Genomic DNA, 15,721 nt, shown 5'->3' with positions numbered 1-15,721 from the left:
TCTTTAATTTTTATGTATGAAGAATTTCTCAAACTCAAATATTTCTTCAAGACACCAATGTTATGAAAAGATGTGAGGGTAAAGGGAAAGAAGGATGGTGTGTAATGATGGGAGAAGAGGAGGAACAGACTGAGGTAGATTTGTTATTTCTTTCTATTATAATTTTAAATTAATTGCGTTTAACTAATCTTGATATAAAATGTAATAGTAATTAAATATGTATAAAATACCTTTTATATCAATACTACATACATACAAATTAAATACCTTTTATATCAATACCTTTTGTTTAGTCCATTCTCCTTTCTATTCCCGCGTCTCCCAGCCACCTCGTCCACTGCTTTTTCCTTTGTCATGTCGCTTAAATTTTTTGTATAAAATCTTGCTATTTTGCTCTAATAATATGAAAATTAATAATTAGTTAGAACTATCAATAGATGGGGAATGGGGTCTCCGCAGAGAATAGAGTCCCGTGAAGAATGGGAATGGAGAACAATATTCCCCCACAGCGAAAAATAAAGACGAAAATTAAGAGCAAATCTGAGGACAAAAATGAAAAATAGGGAGACATCTCCGCTCTCGTCCTGCCCATTGACATCCCTATTCAAGACACCACTACAAGAAAAGAGAGTTATTTTAACATGATTTTTTTTAACAGCCATAGTTAAGTGTAAAAATTAATATATATTTTTGACAAATATCACAAATGTCAAATTCTCTATTTTTTTTATGAATAATTTGATTGTAGAAAATTACTCCTCATTTTTGACACTCATTTATTTTCAACTTACTCCATTATTCCTTTTTTGTTAAGCTCCGTCAATTTTGGCATCGTACTGCTCTCAGTTTGGGATCATACTACTCATTCTTCATCTTCAAAATCTCAATTTATTCTTTACTTTCAAGATCTCATCTCATTCTTTGTTAAAAAATTTTGTTGAGAATTTTTTATGGTCAATAAATGTAAGAATAAATAGTATTTTTGACGATTAATAAGTATCACAAAAAATATATTCTCAGATTTTTCTAACAAATTATTTTTGATGGCCAATATTTATCAAAATAAAATTTAAAATTTTTTTACAATTACTTACATGTCAAAAATACTATTTTTAACAAAACTTTTATTAACATATTTTCATAGTTAAAATAGTGTCAAAATTTATTTTTTTGATGATTTTTAATTTTTTTTGACACATAATAATTTTAAAAAATAATCTATATTATTGAAGCGCACCAATGTTATGAAAAGATGTGAGGGTAAAGGGAATGAAGGATAGTGTGTAATAATGATCCGAGAAGAGGAGGTTATTTCTTTCTATTATAATTTTAAATTAATTGCGTTTAATTAATCTTGATATAAAATGTAATAGTAATTAAATCTGTATAAAATACCTTTTATATCTGTTCGGTATTCGGGTTCCGGACAGGTCGGGTGTACAAGTGAATGGGTGAGGATGCCTTAGCTCGGGTCACGCTGGTGGCGGCTAGGCGAGCTGACGAGAACTTGAGCTGATGAATGGACGAGGGGGGGTGCCACCTGCAAAGACACTCCGACGCTCAAGTCAGAAATCGTACAAGCAGGGGGAGTGATGTAGAAAGTGACGTACCTCGGGGGAAGAGCCAGTCTTCCCCTTATATACATGTCAGTCGTGGGCCCCTTATGGGACAGGCCCATATTCTCAAGGACGCTGTCCTGCAGCCGTGTGTGCGCCGTACAGGACGCGTGTCCGGGTCGGGTGGAGGGCGCCAGTCCGAGTCGGGTACTGATTGTGTCGGGTCGGCCCAAAGCTGTTTCTGGGCCGGGCCGTAACAGTGCCCCCACGCGCCAATGGTAGTCGTGGGAGCTATCAATGGCGTGTCGTCTTGCACCTCGTCTGGTCGGCCGCTCGTGGGGAAGGTGTGCCCCCAACGCGCGTCTCTTGGTTTGCTCAAGCAACCGTCCCATCGCTTCGTTTCCTGCGCTGAGCATTGAATGCTCATAATGGGGTGAAAACCCCATTTGAAAAGACTATTTTTCCCTTAGCAGTTTCGCGCTTTGGAGGCCGTTTTTAAACGATTGATTTTGGTGTTTCTATACTTTCCACACTCCCTGCTCTTCTTTTCTTCCTCCTTGCCACAAGATTTCAAAGTGTTTGCTGTGGTGCCTCCGTTTCTGCATTTTCTCAAGATCCGCAATCATCCTTTCTTCATCAACTTTAGGTAAATCTTCGAATCATTTCCCTCTTTATGCATTATTTTTGGTATGCTTGTTGCCCTGGTTCTTTTGATGTTACTGTGTAACTTTTTAGTCACGAGTAGGCGTGTTAGGGGGAAAAGTACCATTCCAGGGTAGGTTTTCTTTCGCTCTTTTGGTCGTTTAGTCTTGTTTGGTCTTAGTCGGGAAGTCGTGAGGGTGGCGTGTGTGTTCGGCTTGAGCAACCGATCTCTTAGACTAACTGGATGGTACCCCCATGTAGGTATGGCTCGCACGGTCTCCCGAGCATCCGTTAACCCGGCGGCTTACGATCAGTATGCTTGGGTCGTCTCAGATGTAAGGGATTCACCCAACCAAATGAGCGAAGAGGAGCTCACCGAGTTCCGACAGGCCGGGTACTTGTGTGGAGGGACTGACGAGGAGGCCAATTATGACGCCTTCGTCCCGGCTGCTCATGAGCGGCTGTATGAAATCAACTTCCAACCCCGCCAGGTCGCCGACTGGATTTGGTTCTACAAGGCCATGTTCACTCAAGTCGGAGTCCGCATTCCGTTCTCAGCCTTTCAAATGGCGCTCTTAAACCGAATTTCCGTGTCACCGTCGCAGTTGCATCCGAACAGTTGGGCTTCAATCCGCTGTTTCGAGATGGTTTGTGAATATCTCGACCTGCCGGTGTCCGTAGATGTCTTCCTCTTTTTCTTCACCCTCACAAACCCTACCAAACAAGGGAAACATAGGAAAGGGTTCATGTCCTTCCGGGCTGCTCAGGGCCGGAAGATTTTCGGCTTGTTCGAAGACTCTTATCATGGGTTTAAGGACAAGTATTTCAAGATCCGTCCGGCCAAAGGTCGCCACCCCTTTTGGTTGTCCCTGGAGGGGGTACGGCTTATCCCGACCTATTGGAGCTTCGGGGCCGGATCCAATAGTTTTATTAAGGTGGTTTATAAAAACATGTCGGCAGAAGATCAGCAGATTGCCGAGGTGTTAAACGCGGTTTTCGGGAGGAACCCGGTAAACCCCCATCTCCTCATGGGTGATCGGGATTCCGGTCGTAATTATATTTGTGAGAAACTCTTTACTTTACCCTTTATCTATTTCCTTTTATTGATATTGTGTGGCGGCTAACCGACCTTCTTTGTTTTCATGTAGTGGATATGTCGGCTTCGGTGACGGGTCTTCCCGACTTGTTCCAGACTTTCCTCGGCGGTGGTGATGAGGAGAGTGACGAGCAACCGGCCCCCGAGGGACCTGATGCTCCGGAGAACAAAGACGTTCCCGAGCAGAGAGCCGCAACCGATGGAATCGGTACCTCGTCTCAGGGTGCCGCGGTCGAGAGTGGTAAGGCCGTCCATGCCTCCCCTGTCCACGAGGTGGTAGGAACTGGTGGTTCTGTTCCTGTCCCGGACGTTGAGGTGGAAGAGGTCCCCAACCCGAGTAAAAGAAAGAAAGCTTCCACGGCGTCGTCTAGCCCTGAGGGAGCCCTTACCGTTATGGAGAGGAATTTTAATGCAAGCGACTTCATAGATTCCCAGTTGATTCCTGGTACCGAGGAGTACTTCCAGGAGTCTTCTCTTGCCGCGCAGGCGAGGTGGATGTACCGTACCCTTTTGCGCGGTGCCGTGATAGCCCGGAAGGCCGAGTTTGAGCTAACCGGGATGGAGTCCCTCCGCCGAAGGTTGGAATCTGCTGGGAGAGCAAATAATGAACTAAAAGGTGAAGTTGAAACTCTTCGGCAGCAATTGACTCAATCTTCGGAAAAACTGGATGCTGCCGAGAAGAAGGCCACCACTGCCGAGCAGAAGGCTACTGCTGCCGAACAGAAGGCGACGGATGCCGAGAAGAAGCTGAAAGAGTCGGTTGCGACGGTTGAACGTTTAACCGAGCGCGAAATGGCTCTGGAGGGTCAGGTCGGCGAGGCGCAAAAGCGCGTGGCCGAAGTTGAGAAAGAGAAACAGGCCGTGGAGGCCGAACTATCGACGTGGAAGGCTAAGTACAAGGACGTCGTCAAACAGGGCAGGGGCGCGATCCTGGCTACCGAGGAAGCCCTTAAAGCACAAGTCAAAATTATTGCCCCTGAGTTCGATACGTCGGCGATTGGTGTCCGCAAAGTTATTCATGACGGCAAGGTTGTCGATGCCTCCACGAAATGACCCTTCAGTTCCCGTTTAGCCGCTTTCTTTTGACTTGTAAACTATTTTAGTCTTTGCCGTTTTTGGCTTTTGTGAACTATTTGATGTTAGCCGTTTTACTTTTGGCTCGTGAACAATGACCTTTTTGGTCGTTTGCCCGTGTTGTTGATATAAATCTTACTTATCTGAGTGCGTTATCGTTTTTAACCGTTTTGGTTTATATTTGTCGTTTTCCGGTATGCTCGCTTTATCGTTCCTGTTAACCGTTTTTGGTTCGAAGTCGCTTAGACCGGCGGCCTGTGGCCTTTCGTGTAGTTGTTTGTTACAACGGTGTTTGACGGCTTCCCGGGGTGATCAGTCCCGGGTCGCACGTCGTTGTCAGTCGTGACAAGGTGATTTATCTGAAAAAATGGAGGTAAAATAGAATGGAGAATTTGCACAAGTTTATCTTATTCTGTATCCACATAAAAGACTTGCAAGCTACTATGAAGTTCAAATGACAAATTAACCACTTAGCTAGGCTAGTCGGCAGGTCGCTCCGTCCAAGTTCTTGGGACTTCCTCTAGGAGTAGAATCTTCTGAGGTTGTCCGCATTCCAAGTTCTCGGGACTTCCTCGCCATCGAGCCTTTCTAGTTTGAATGCTCCTCTTCCCATCACTTTCTTGACTCTATATGGGCCTTCCCAGTTAGCCGCCAGCTTGCCTTCTCCGGGGGTCGGCAGGCCGATATCATTTCGCCTCAGGACGAGGTCGTTTGGCTCGAATTCCCTTTTGAGCACTTTGGTGTTGTAGCGGAGCGCAATTCTTTGTTTTAGCGCTGCTTCTGTCAAGTGGGCCATTTCTCGGGCCTCTTCTATCAGGTCCTTTTCTACGGCTTCCTCCACCCCCTTCAAAAGAAGTCGTGGGCTCGGTTCTCCGATTTCTACGGGTATTACCGCGTCTACCCCGTACGTTAACCGGAAAGGAGTTTCCTTGGTGGAGGACTGCTCAGTCGTTCGGTAAGACCAGAGAACTGATGCCAGCTCGTCGGCCCAGGCACCCTTTTTGTTGTCCAACCTCTTCTTTAGCCCTGAAAGGATAACCTTGTTGGCGGACTCCACTTGTCCGTTTGTCCGAGGGTGTTCTACCGACGAGAACTTTTGCCTTATACCTAGGCCGTTGAGAAATTCCGTGAACTTTTTGTCGGCAAATTGTGTGCCGTTGTCCGAGATGACGGCTTCTGGTATCCCGAACCGTGTTATCACCTGTCTCCACATGAATTTTCTGCAATTGGCAGAGGATATGCTGGCCAATGGTTCGGCTTCTATCCATTTGGTGTAGTAATCAATTGCCACTATGAGATATTTGACCTGCCCAGGGCCGACGGGAAAGGGCCCCAAGAGGTCGATTCCCCACTGTGCGAACGGCCGGGAGGTCGTCAGCAAGCTCAACTCGTTTGCCGGTGCCTTGGCAAAGTTGGCGTTCTGTTGGCATTTTATGCACTTTTTGACAAACTCTTTGGAATCTGCCATCATCGACGGCCAGTAGTACCCGGCTCGGATCAACTTTCTTGCTAGGGCCTTTCCTCCGATGTGGTGCCCACAGCAGCCCTCGTGGACTTCCCTGAGGACGTAGTCCGTTTGGTCGGGGTGCAGGCACTTCAGTAGTGGTTGGCTGAGCCCCTTTCTGAATAGCTGTCCTTGGATGACGGCGTATTTGGCCGCCTCCCTCCTTAATTTCACCGCTTCCTTTTCGTCAGCAGGGACTTGGCCGTGTTCTAAGTAGTTCGTGATGGGGTCTAGCCACGAAGAACTTAGGGTTGTTGTGTGTAGTACAATTGCAGGTTCCCTTGTCATGCCTTGGATGAGAGACCGGTTTCCCTCCCCTGGCTTTGTGCTGGCTAACTTTGACAGGAGGTCTGCTCGTGTGTTCCTTTCTCTGGGTACATGCTGGATCGTGACCTCCTCGAACTTTTGGCTCAAGCTCTTGACTTTTTCCAAGTACTTCTGCAACAAGGGGTCCTTGGCTTGGTAGCTGCCGTTTACTTGAGAAGTGACGACTTGGGAATCGCTGCATACTTCCAGCCTTTTTGCACCGACCTCTGCTGCTAGGGTCAAGCCTCCTATGAGGGCTTCGTATTCTGCTTGGTTGTTCGAGATGGGAAACTCGAACCTGACCGACTGTTCGTATACGACCCCGTTTGGACTTTCTAGGATGATCCCGGCTCCTCCGAAGGTCTGGTTGGAGGCTCCGTCTACATGGAGCTTCCACCGTGTTCCCATGTCTTCGCCTGGGTCTCCCGTTATTTCAACCAAAAAATCCGCCATGGCCTGCGCCTTGATGGCTTGCCGGGGCTCGTACCGTATGTCATATTGGGAGAGTTCGATGGACCAAGTCATCATTCTTCCCGCCAGATCGGGTTTTTGGAGAACTTGCCGGATCCCTTGGTCCGTTCTGACGACCACTTGGTGACTCTGGAAGTACTGTTTTAATCTCCTCGAGGAAGTCAGGAGTGCTAAGGCTAGCTTTTCCAATTTGCTATATCTTAACTCTGCTCCTTGTAGGGCCCTGCTTATGAAGTAGACTGGTTGCTGGGTCCTCCCGTCTTCCCGCACTAGTACTGCGGCCAGGGCTTCGCTTGTTATAGCGAGGTACAGGTATAGTGGTTCCCCGTCCCTTGGCTTCCCGAGAACGGGAGGTGCCGCTAGGATTTCCTTGAAGTGTTGGAAGGCTTCTTCGCACGCGGGTGTCCATTCAAACGCCATCCCTTTCTTCATGAGGTTGAAGAATGGCAGGGCCTTGGTCGCCGAAGCTCCGAGAAACCGGGAAAGTGATGTCAATCGCCCTGCCAACCTCTGGACGTCCTTGACACAGCCCGGGCTCTTCATCTGAAGTATTGCTTGGCATTTCTCCGGGTTGGCTTCTACCCCTCTCTGAGTTATCATAAACCCCAGGAACTTGCCGGCTTCCATGGCGAAGGCGCACTTGAGGGGGTTCAGCCTCATACCATGTTGACGAAGGGACGCAAACACACTTGCCAGGTCGTTTAGGAGATCGTCAGGTCGTGTTGTTTTTGTCAGGATGTCGTCCACGTAGACTTCGACCGTTTTCCCTATGAGTTCGTGGAATATCCTGTTCATCAGTCTTTGATATGTCGCCCCTGCATTCTTCAAGCCGAACGGCATTACCTTGTAGCAAAAGGTTCCTCCTGGCGTTATGAACGCCGTTTTGTCTTCGTCTGGTCGGTGCATCGGTATCTGATTGTAACCGGAGTAGGCGTCCATGAAACTCAGATACCGGTATCCCGCCGCGGAGTCGACAAGTGCATCTATGTTGGGGAGGGGGAAGCAATCTTTGGGGCATGCTTTGTTAAGGTCAGAGTAGTCCACACACATTCTCCATCTGCCATTGTGTTTTCTTACCAACACCACATTTGAGAGCCACGTCGAGTAGTTCACTTCTCGTATGAAGCCTGCTTCTAGGAGGCCGGCCGTTTGCTTGGCCACCTCCTCGGCTCTTTCCGCTGACATCTTTCTCCTTCGTTGAGCCACTGGTCGTGCTTCCGGCTTGACGGCCAGGTGATGTGAAGCGATTTGTGGGTCAATGCCCGGCATGTCGGCGGGCGTCCATGCGAACAGGTCCTTGTTGGCCCTTATCATTTCAACCAAAGGCTCCTTCAGCTCGTGAGGGAGGTTCTTGTTAACGAATGTGAACTTTTCCCCTTCGTCACCGATGCTAAATTTCTCCAGGTCCCCTTCTGGTTCCGGCCTCGGATTGTCCTCCACTCGAGCATCGAGGTCGGCTAGGAACACGCCGGATGCTTCCTTGGATTTCTTTCTAAGGGAGAGACTGGCGTTGTCGCACGCGACCGCCGTCTCGAGGTCTCCCCTTATGGTCCCTACAGATCCCTCATCGGTGACGAACTTCATAACTAGCAGCTTGGTGTTGATTATGGCCTCAAAATCATTGATTGTCTTTCTTCCCAAGATGATGTTGTAGGCTGTGGAGTCTCGGAGAATTACGAACTCGGCCATTGCCGATCTCCGGCCCTGGTTCTGCCCCACCGAGATTGGTAGGGAAATGACTCCGTCTGGTTTGATGAAGTGATCGCCTAACCCGATAACCCCGTGCTGGTGAGTCGTTAGGTCGGCATCCTTTAAACCGAGCGCGTCGAACACGTTGCGGAACATGATATTTGAATCAGCTCCTGTGTCGACAAGGATCCGTTTGACGAGGCCGGTTCCCACCCTGGCCGTTATGACCATGGGGGGGTTTTCCGGGGCGTCGCTGAACCATTGGTCTTCCGGACCGAAGGAAATGGACGGAGGTTTTTTGGTGCTTTGTGCTGGTGGTGATGAGATCGCCAGAACCTTGGCGTCTTTTTTGTATGCCGACCGGGACTTTGGTGCAGTGTTTTTTGCCGTTACCACGTTTATCACAGTGAGGCCGTGATCTCTGTCTTCGGGTTCTTGTCGTCGTTTGGCCGAACGGGCTTTGCCTTCGTCGTCTTGATCGCGATAGCGTCTCCTCGGTTCCCTGATGAGATGGGAGAACGCTGCTAATTTTCCCTCCCTTATCGCCTGTTCCAGTGCGTCCTTCAGGTCAAAACAATCCTGCGTTTGGTGGCCATAACCTTTGTGGTAATCACAGTAAAGGTTCTTGTTTCCTCCTGTTCGGTCCTTAAGTGGTCGGGGCTTCGGGAGAATTCCCTTCTCCGCTATCTGCTGGTAGACCTCCACAATGGGGAGGGTGAGGGGAGTGTAGTTATTGAATTTCCCGACCCGGGGGAACGGTCGAGGTGCCCTGTTTGACGCTTCCTCCCTAGCTTTTTCCTTTGCTCTCTCTCCGTCGACGGTTTGCCGTGCTTGGCTATAACCGGACTGCCGTTTATTGGCGGCCACGACTCGGCTAACTTCCTCGTCATTTATATACTCCTTGGCCACTGTTTGGATTTCATGCATCGTCCAAACCGGTTTCGTGGTAAGGTGTTTTCGGAAGTTCTCATTGAGGAGGCCGTTCGTTAGGCAAAGACTGGCCACCGAGTCGGTTAAGCCGTCAATTTCCAAGCATTCGTCATTGAACCGATCCAAGTACTTCCTTGTCGGTTCTCCTTGTCTCTGGGTTACCCCTAGAAGGTTGATGGGGTGCTTAGCCTTCGCGATCCGCGTTGTGAATTGGGCCAGGAACGCACGACTGATGTCTGAAAAACTGTAGATGGAACCTTGCGGGAGGCCGTTAAACCATCTGATCGCTGGTCCTGCTAGGGTCACCGGGAATGCACGGCATCTCACTTCGTCGCCTACTCCCTCTAGGTTCATTCTAGCCTCAAAGGCCGTGAGATGTTCCAAAGGGTCTTGAGTTCCGTCATACCTCATGTCTGTTGGTTTGTCGAAGTGTTTCGGCAACCGGACCTCGAGGATAGATCGGTGGAACGGCGTAACACCCATTATCACAGGTTGTCGTGTTCTCTCGGATCCCCTTTCTCCTTCTTCACGACCTCTTGCCGTTCGGCGCGATTGCCTGCCGCGAGAGTAGATGACCGTGTCATTCCGTCTTCTTAGAATAGGTGACTCTTCTTGCGTGCCCTCAGCTTCCATCCGGGATGCAGATATACGCCGCGAGCGGCTCCGGTGAGAGCTCTCCTCCTCCTCGGGAGAGGGGGTATAGCTCGGATCGGTGGACTGTCCATCTCGTTCCCGGTCGGCCAGCTGTCGTTCTAGGTTCTGGACTCTGTGGCGTAGCTCCTGCATTATTATGGCGCTATCGCCGCCCGTCCCCCCAAATGGTCGTGTTCTCGTGCGGTTTTGGGGGGATCTCCGACCTCCCCCTTGCGAGGCGACGGAGGCCACCCCTTCTGCTCGAGCTCGGTCGCCGGGACCTAACGCGACTTCCATTTAGGCGTCCCCACAGACGGCGCCAATGTTCGGTATTCGGGTTCCGGACAGGTCGGGTGTACAAGTGAATGGGTGAGGATGCCTTAGCTCGGGTCACGCTGGTGGCGGCTAGGCGAGCTGACGAGAACTTGAGCTGATGAATGGACGAGGGGGGGTGCCACCTGCAAAGACACTCCGACGCTCAAGTCAGAAATCGTACAAGCAGGGGGAGTGATGTAGAAAGTGACGTACCTCGGGGGAAGAGCCAGTCTTCCCCTTATATACATGTCAGTCGTGGGCCCCTTATGGGACAGGCCCATATTCCCAAGGACGCTGTCCTGCAGCCGTGTGTGCGCCGTACAGGACGCGTGTCCGGGTCGGGTGGAGGGCGCCAGTCCGGGTCGGGTACTGATTGTGTCGGGTCGGCCCAAAGCTGTTTCTGGGCCGGGCCGTAACAATATCAATACTACATAGATACAAATTAAATCATGGATAATAGTTCACCTTCATGGTAATTGAAACACTGTTGTTACAACACAATCTTAGATGCTAAATTTGTTGCCTAGTTTGATGTATTTTTTATGAATACATGATGAACGTTGGAAGCTAGCTAGTGAAGGCTAGCCCCATAAATGAGCTATAGTAAATTATAAGAGAAAAGTTAAAAGGCTTTCAAGCTTTACTTAATTTTAAAATAGTCATGTTATCAGATGACTATTTTAACTTTCTGTATTAATTTAGGCTGAATTTATCATAAAATTCTCATGAATTAATTTAATACTAACTAAATAAGATTAAGATTCTCTAAAGTAAAAAAATTGATAAAAAAAAAGAATCTAATTACCCTTAAATTAAAGTAGTAAGATTCATATATACATGATAGAAATTATAAATTTAATGGTAATTAATTTATTATTTTATTATTTTATAATTTTTCTCACTTTAATTTTTTTTTTTTTGGCTAAATATGCATGACTCCTTGTAATTACTTATTCTTTTTTTCTGTCTTGTTTTTATTGCGTTGTACTGTATAAGAGTATATTCATCATTGTAAAAATGGTACAACTGATATATAAATAACACACCCACCAAAACAAATAAAAAAGGGTGAGAATATGTGAGATCTAACAAGCTAAGTTACAAACTCGCAAGTGGTTATCTACACACAATCTGTTAGTGTAAGTATAAAATTCATCATTTTCCTGGAAATTATATTATAGCCTTATAGTTATAGGGAATCAGTTTTTAAATACTCAAATCAATCTAAGATCATTAATTAAAAAAAAGATAGACATTTATTTGTCACTCCAACTACTATGTATTAGTAGTATTTCTATTGGCTAGTTAGTTTTGATCAGTAAAATGTAAAGACTTTATTCATCTAATAATAACTATATATATAAGAAAATTATGCAAGCCACCTAACAATAATAAACAGTTCTCTAAAAACCCTACGAGAAAATAACTTCCTATGATTAATACACAAAGCAACCAAGTGAAGCATTGCATCTATAAATCTTTAAATGCTGGCTGAAAAAAAAAACACACACACACACACACACATTCACACATATTTTGATAAGGTAAAAAAGTTAATAATAGAGAATTATTAAATAAAAATTTAATCAAATTAATTAAATTATTTAATAATTTTTAACTAGTGAAGTTGACTCCGATCCCCTTAAATTTTCACTTTCTAATAAAACGAAAATTCCTTACACAAGGAAATAATTATAAGAATATAACTTCTGCTTACTCTTATAACAGTAGCTAATGATAAGAATTTAATGTTTTTACAATCTATATGTCTTCATGTGCAATGCATTCAAACAAACTACATAGCAAAGTGTGGAACCTAAACCATAAGTCCATAATGTGCCATAATATTTTCTCATCAACACTGTTTTTTCCCCTTCGATCTTTTTCATAGACAACCCTTTTTTTTCCTTTTTCTTTTCTTTCTTCTTTTTCCCCTCTCTCAAAAGGGCTAGACACATTCTGAATTTGTTCGGAGACAAAGTAGACTGAAGGAACAGTACTTTGAACTTTGTCTTCATGCGCATTTTTCTTTCTTTCTTTCTTTATAGTACGTAGTACTATATATAACGTGATTAATCTCAACAAAATTCCCTAATAATCCCTCTTTATGTACCTCTACCCTTTGCTTTGGCAGCATTTATATGCTATACTTTCTTCCACTATAACAACCATTCAATTCTAATTTCTTTGATTTCTATTTTTTTAAACCAAAAGTGAAAACAACAAATAAAATCATATTATTTTCCTAATTTTCTTTAAAAAATTATAAAAAAAAAACTAGATAAGTCGGTTAATATTTTGAGAGAGAAATTTTTAAATCTTAAACTCTAAACTATCTATAATTGATGCATTTGTGTTATTTCATCTCATGGAATAGAAACAAACAAAGATTTAAGAGATTAAAGAAGTAAGAACATTGTAATTAAGACTGTAAATAATGGTGCCATGTCTTACAAATTAAATGAACAAGGTGTGCACTTGTTCTCTTTGTTATTATGCAAGAGAACTACTCTTAGAAAGCCAAAATCTTAGTTTATTAGACCATTCAACAACATGTAATAAAAAAAAGATTCAAACTAAACGAGCAAAAATTCAAATAAATAAAGCCCTACTTAATTCAAGAAATTAAAGTAGAAAATCCAAAAACATGCATTCACAAACGACATGGTTATTATTCAACCAAACCTTGTCACTAATGGAGCTTTTCCTCACACTCCTCCTTAGCTTCATCCATGCATATATTTTAAAAGGGAAGAAGAAGAAATAAATTTTGGATTAAGTTTTGTACCATGCATGACTTCTTGTAGAATCATCATCACTTGGAAGAAGGAAAATGGTGATCTTTGTGATGAGATTGATGACTAGTTTCTCTTGTGTTGTGAGAATGGTGGAGAAGGATTGGAGTGCTCATCATAGCCAAGCTGAAAGATGGAAGATTATTTGTCAAGAGATTTTGATGAAGATGATGAGAGGACAACATCTGATGATACTGATGATGATGATGATTGATTTGTTGTTCTTGTCTTGGATCCATTGCTTCTGATGAATGTGAAGGGAAGTATGAGTGTGTTATATTGTTCCCACCGGTTGATAAGGACAATGTTGATGGAAAAGGGACAACATTAATGCTTTGCAAATCTGTTTGGTTTGTAATAAATCCATGATTATGGTTTCCCAATTGAGCAACATTAACATCATTTGATGAGTTATGTTGCTCAAATTGGTAGTTACCAATTGGCATAGTATTCAGCAAACCTAGGAATGAAGGATGATGATGATGATTTGTAGTAGAAACAACATTTGCACCTTCTTCTTCACCTTCCTCCTCTTCCTTGTTATTGTTATCCTCTTCAGTAACCATTTGATTATTATCTTCTGATGAAGCTTGTTTAGTAGATGATGATGACTTTGACTTGTTATTATTCCACTTAGAATAATTCTGTGCTAAACCTTGCCACTGATGAATGCTCCTATTGATATTGAACATTGAGGTGCTAGCTTCATTAGTATTGATCATAGAATTAGAAGATGATGATGGAAAACCACTAAGGTTAGTGAAGGGATTATTAATATGTGGCAAAGGTGGAAGCTCATCAATTTCATGCTTAGCAGCATTTAACAACCAATCAACAACCTTACTAGGTTGATTAAGCCCTAACCTATCTTGAAGATCATAGAGCTGAATTGCTGTTGGAACTGAAAGCCTCACACGCCTGTCTCTCAACCCTCTTATTGTGCAAACCTTGCTGTGCCTGTCTTTTCCTCCAAATGCTCTTGATACCCTAACAATTCTTGGATCCTTCAACCTTAGCCATTGTGATGATGATGATGATGAAGAAGCCTTTGCTGCTGCTGCTGCTGATGATGATGATGCCTTTTCATGTTGATGATGATCACTACTCTCTTGTTTTAGTGGAAAATCTGATGGGTCTTTTGGACTATTACTGTTATTCATCTTATGTAAATGTCAATCTCTTTCATTGTTTGTTGCTGCTGCTGGTTCTTGCAGAGTTTAGCTGTACTTTCAGTACCTTTTGATTCTCAATAATTTTCATCTGTTCCTCCATGTATATATATATATATATCAGACAACAATAGTAATGAAATTAATTCCAAGATGTTAAGTCTCTCCACTGTTGGATTTGATGGTTGTCCCTCTTAGGTATATATCTGCAATATTGGATACCTAAGAAAATCAAGATAACATAAAGTGTATATAATAGGATAAGGTTGAAAAAGCTGCTTCATCCATCATATCATGCATGAAATTTTAAAATATTTTACTTAATTATTTGTAATAAACAGATATGATTCTTATACTGTTAATAAGTATATCATTGAGAATATCTTCTACTATTTAGATTATTCTAGAGAAGCAAATAATTAAACCTGATCTGTCTTGAATCATAGGACATACAACATGACTATATATCTCTCATCATGCATACAATTTTGGACAAAATTAACATAATCAAAATTAATTTTAGTTAATGAAGCTAAGGCATGGAAAATTCAAGTCTGATAAAAAAAAGAAGCATTTATTAATAAGAATAACATACAAAATATTAACTATTATTAGAATAATGTGGTTTGACATAGAAAACATGTGAAATTGAATGTAAGCACATAGAAAGTTACAAACCCTAGTTATAGTGAGAGAAGGATACTTACTTGAACACCTACCACACTGTCTGATCTGACACCAACAAGGACCATAAGAGATGATGGAAGAAGTGATGAAGAAATTAAGCTTGCACTACTACTATGGTTTGATTCAGCAAGAGATAGCTAGAAAATTCTTATGGAATTTTGGTTGGTGTATGTCATTGTTATTATTGAAGAGAATAATAAAGTTTGGGTGTGAAGAAGTTGAAAACTTGCATAGCATAGAAAAAGAAAAAGGAAGTAGATGCCGGAATTGAACCAAACCACGCCGCACTCAAAGATAAAGCAATGGCGCATGGGATGCCACGTGGCACACATCCCCTTATTGGTCAAATATAATTAAATGGTAGTCTCCATCTACCTTATCATTTTTTATTATGGTCAAGCATTATCAATAATCATTGCCATACTAGTTACATATATATAACACCTGCTTCATATATTATATCCTCATCATCATCACATGTTTAATCATTAATTAATTTGTGACAAATGAATTGAATTTAATATATATTTTCTTGGAAATTAAATCCTTAGGATTATTATGAAGGTTAAATAATAATAACCCTAATTAAAGGGGACCATTGTTAATAACACATAGACATATATATAAGATGTAGAAAAGCGGCTAGTCACACTTTATCGACAACTACAAAAGGTTAATTATGTGACTGAATTGCATCACATGGGGGTCCATGGGAGCAAGCCAAAACCGCACCAAGTTAAAATGTACTTACCCATGAGACCACAACTTGTTACAAAAACCAATATTCGCATGCCTATATATCTATCTATATATTAGTACAAGATTTTCTGCAAATAGTATATTAGTACAAAATT

At 43.4% G+C, this 15,721-nt stretch overlaps 1 protein-coding gene across 4 annotated transcripts; it reads right to left on the bottom strand.

The window, feature by feature from the left end:
- Positions 1 to 12,650: 12,650 nt before the first annotated feature.
- On the bottom strand, positions 12,651 to 15,127 carry LOC130973812 (transcription factor TCP13-like). 4 transcript variants are annotated; one of them, XM_057898481.1, is made up of 3 exons: positions 14,888 to 15,116; positions 13,472 to 14,402; positions 12,651 to 13,255 (listed from the first exon to the last, which is right to left on the bottom strand). In XM_057898481.1, exons 2-3 carry the CDS (start codon positions 14,169 to 14,171, stop codon positions 13,032 to 13,034), a joined length of 924 nt encoding a protein of 307 aa, XP_057754464.1. In that variant the 5' UTR covers positions 14,172 to 14,402; positions 14,888 to 15,116; the 3' UTR covers positions 12,651 to 13,031. The 4 variants fall into 4 exon arrangements, with proteins under 4 accessions (XP_057754464.1, XP_057754465.1, XP_057754462.1 ...); XM_057898482.1 differs by having other exon boundaries at positions 13,523 to 14,402; XM_057898479.1 differs by having other exon boundaries at positions 12,651 to 14,386; positions 14,888 to 15,127.
- Between the last annotated feature and the right edge of the window lie 594 nt (positions 15,128 to 15,721).

This window comes from Arachis stenosperma, chromosome 4, assembly GCF_014773155.1.
Source record: "Arachis stenosperma cultivar V10309 chromosome 4, arast.V10309.gnm1.PFL2, whole genome shotgun sequence".
Classification (NCBI taxonomy): domain Eukaryota; kingdom Viridiplantae; phylum Streptophyta; class Magnoliopsida; order Fabales; family Fabaceae; genus Arachis; species Arachis stenosperma.
Note: the sequence above shows the minus strand (reverse complement) of the source record. Positions and strands in the feature narration are given on the sequence as shown.

Bases quoted from the DNA above. Each gene is read 5' to 3' on its own strand.
- LOC130973812 (XM_057898479.1), bottom strand. From the start codon at position 14,171: ATGAATAACAGTAATAGTCCAAAAGACCCATCAGATTTTCCACTAAAA.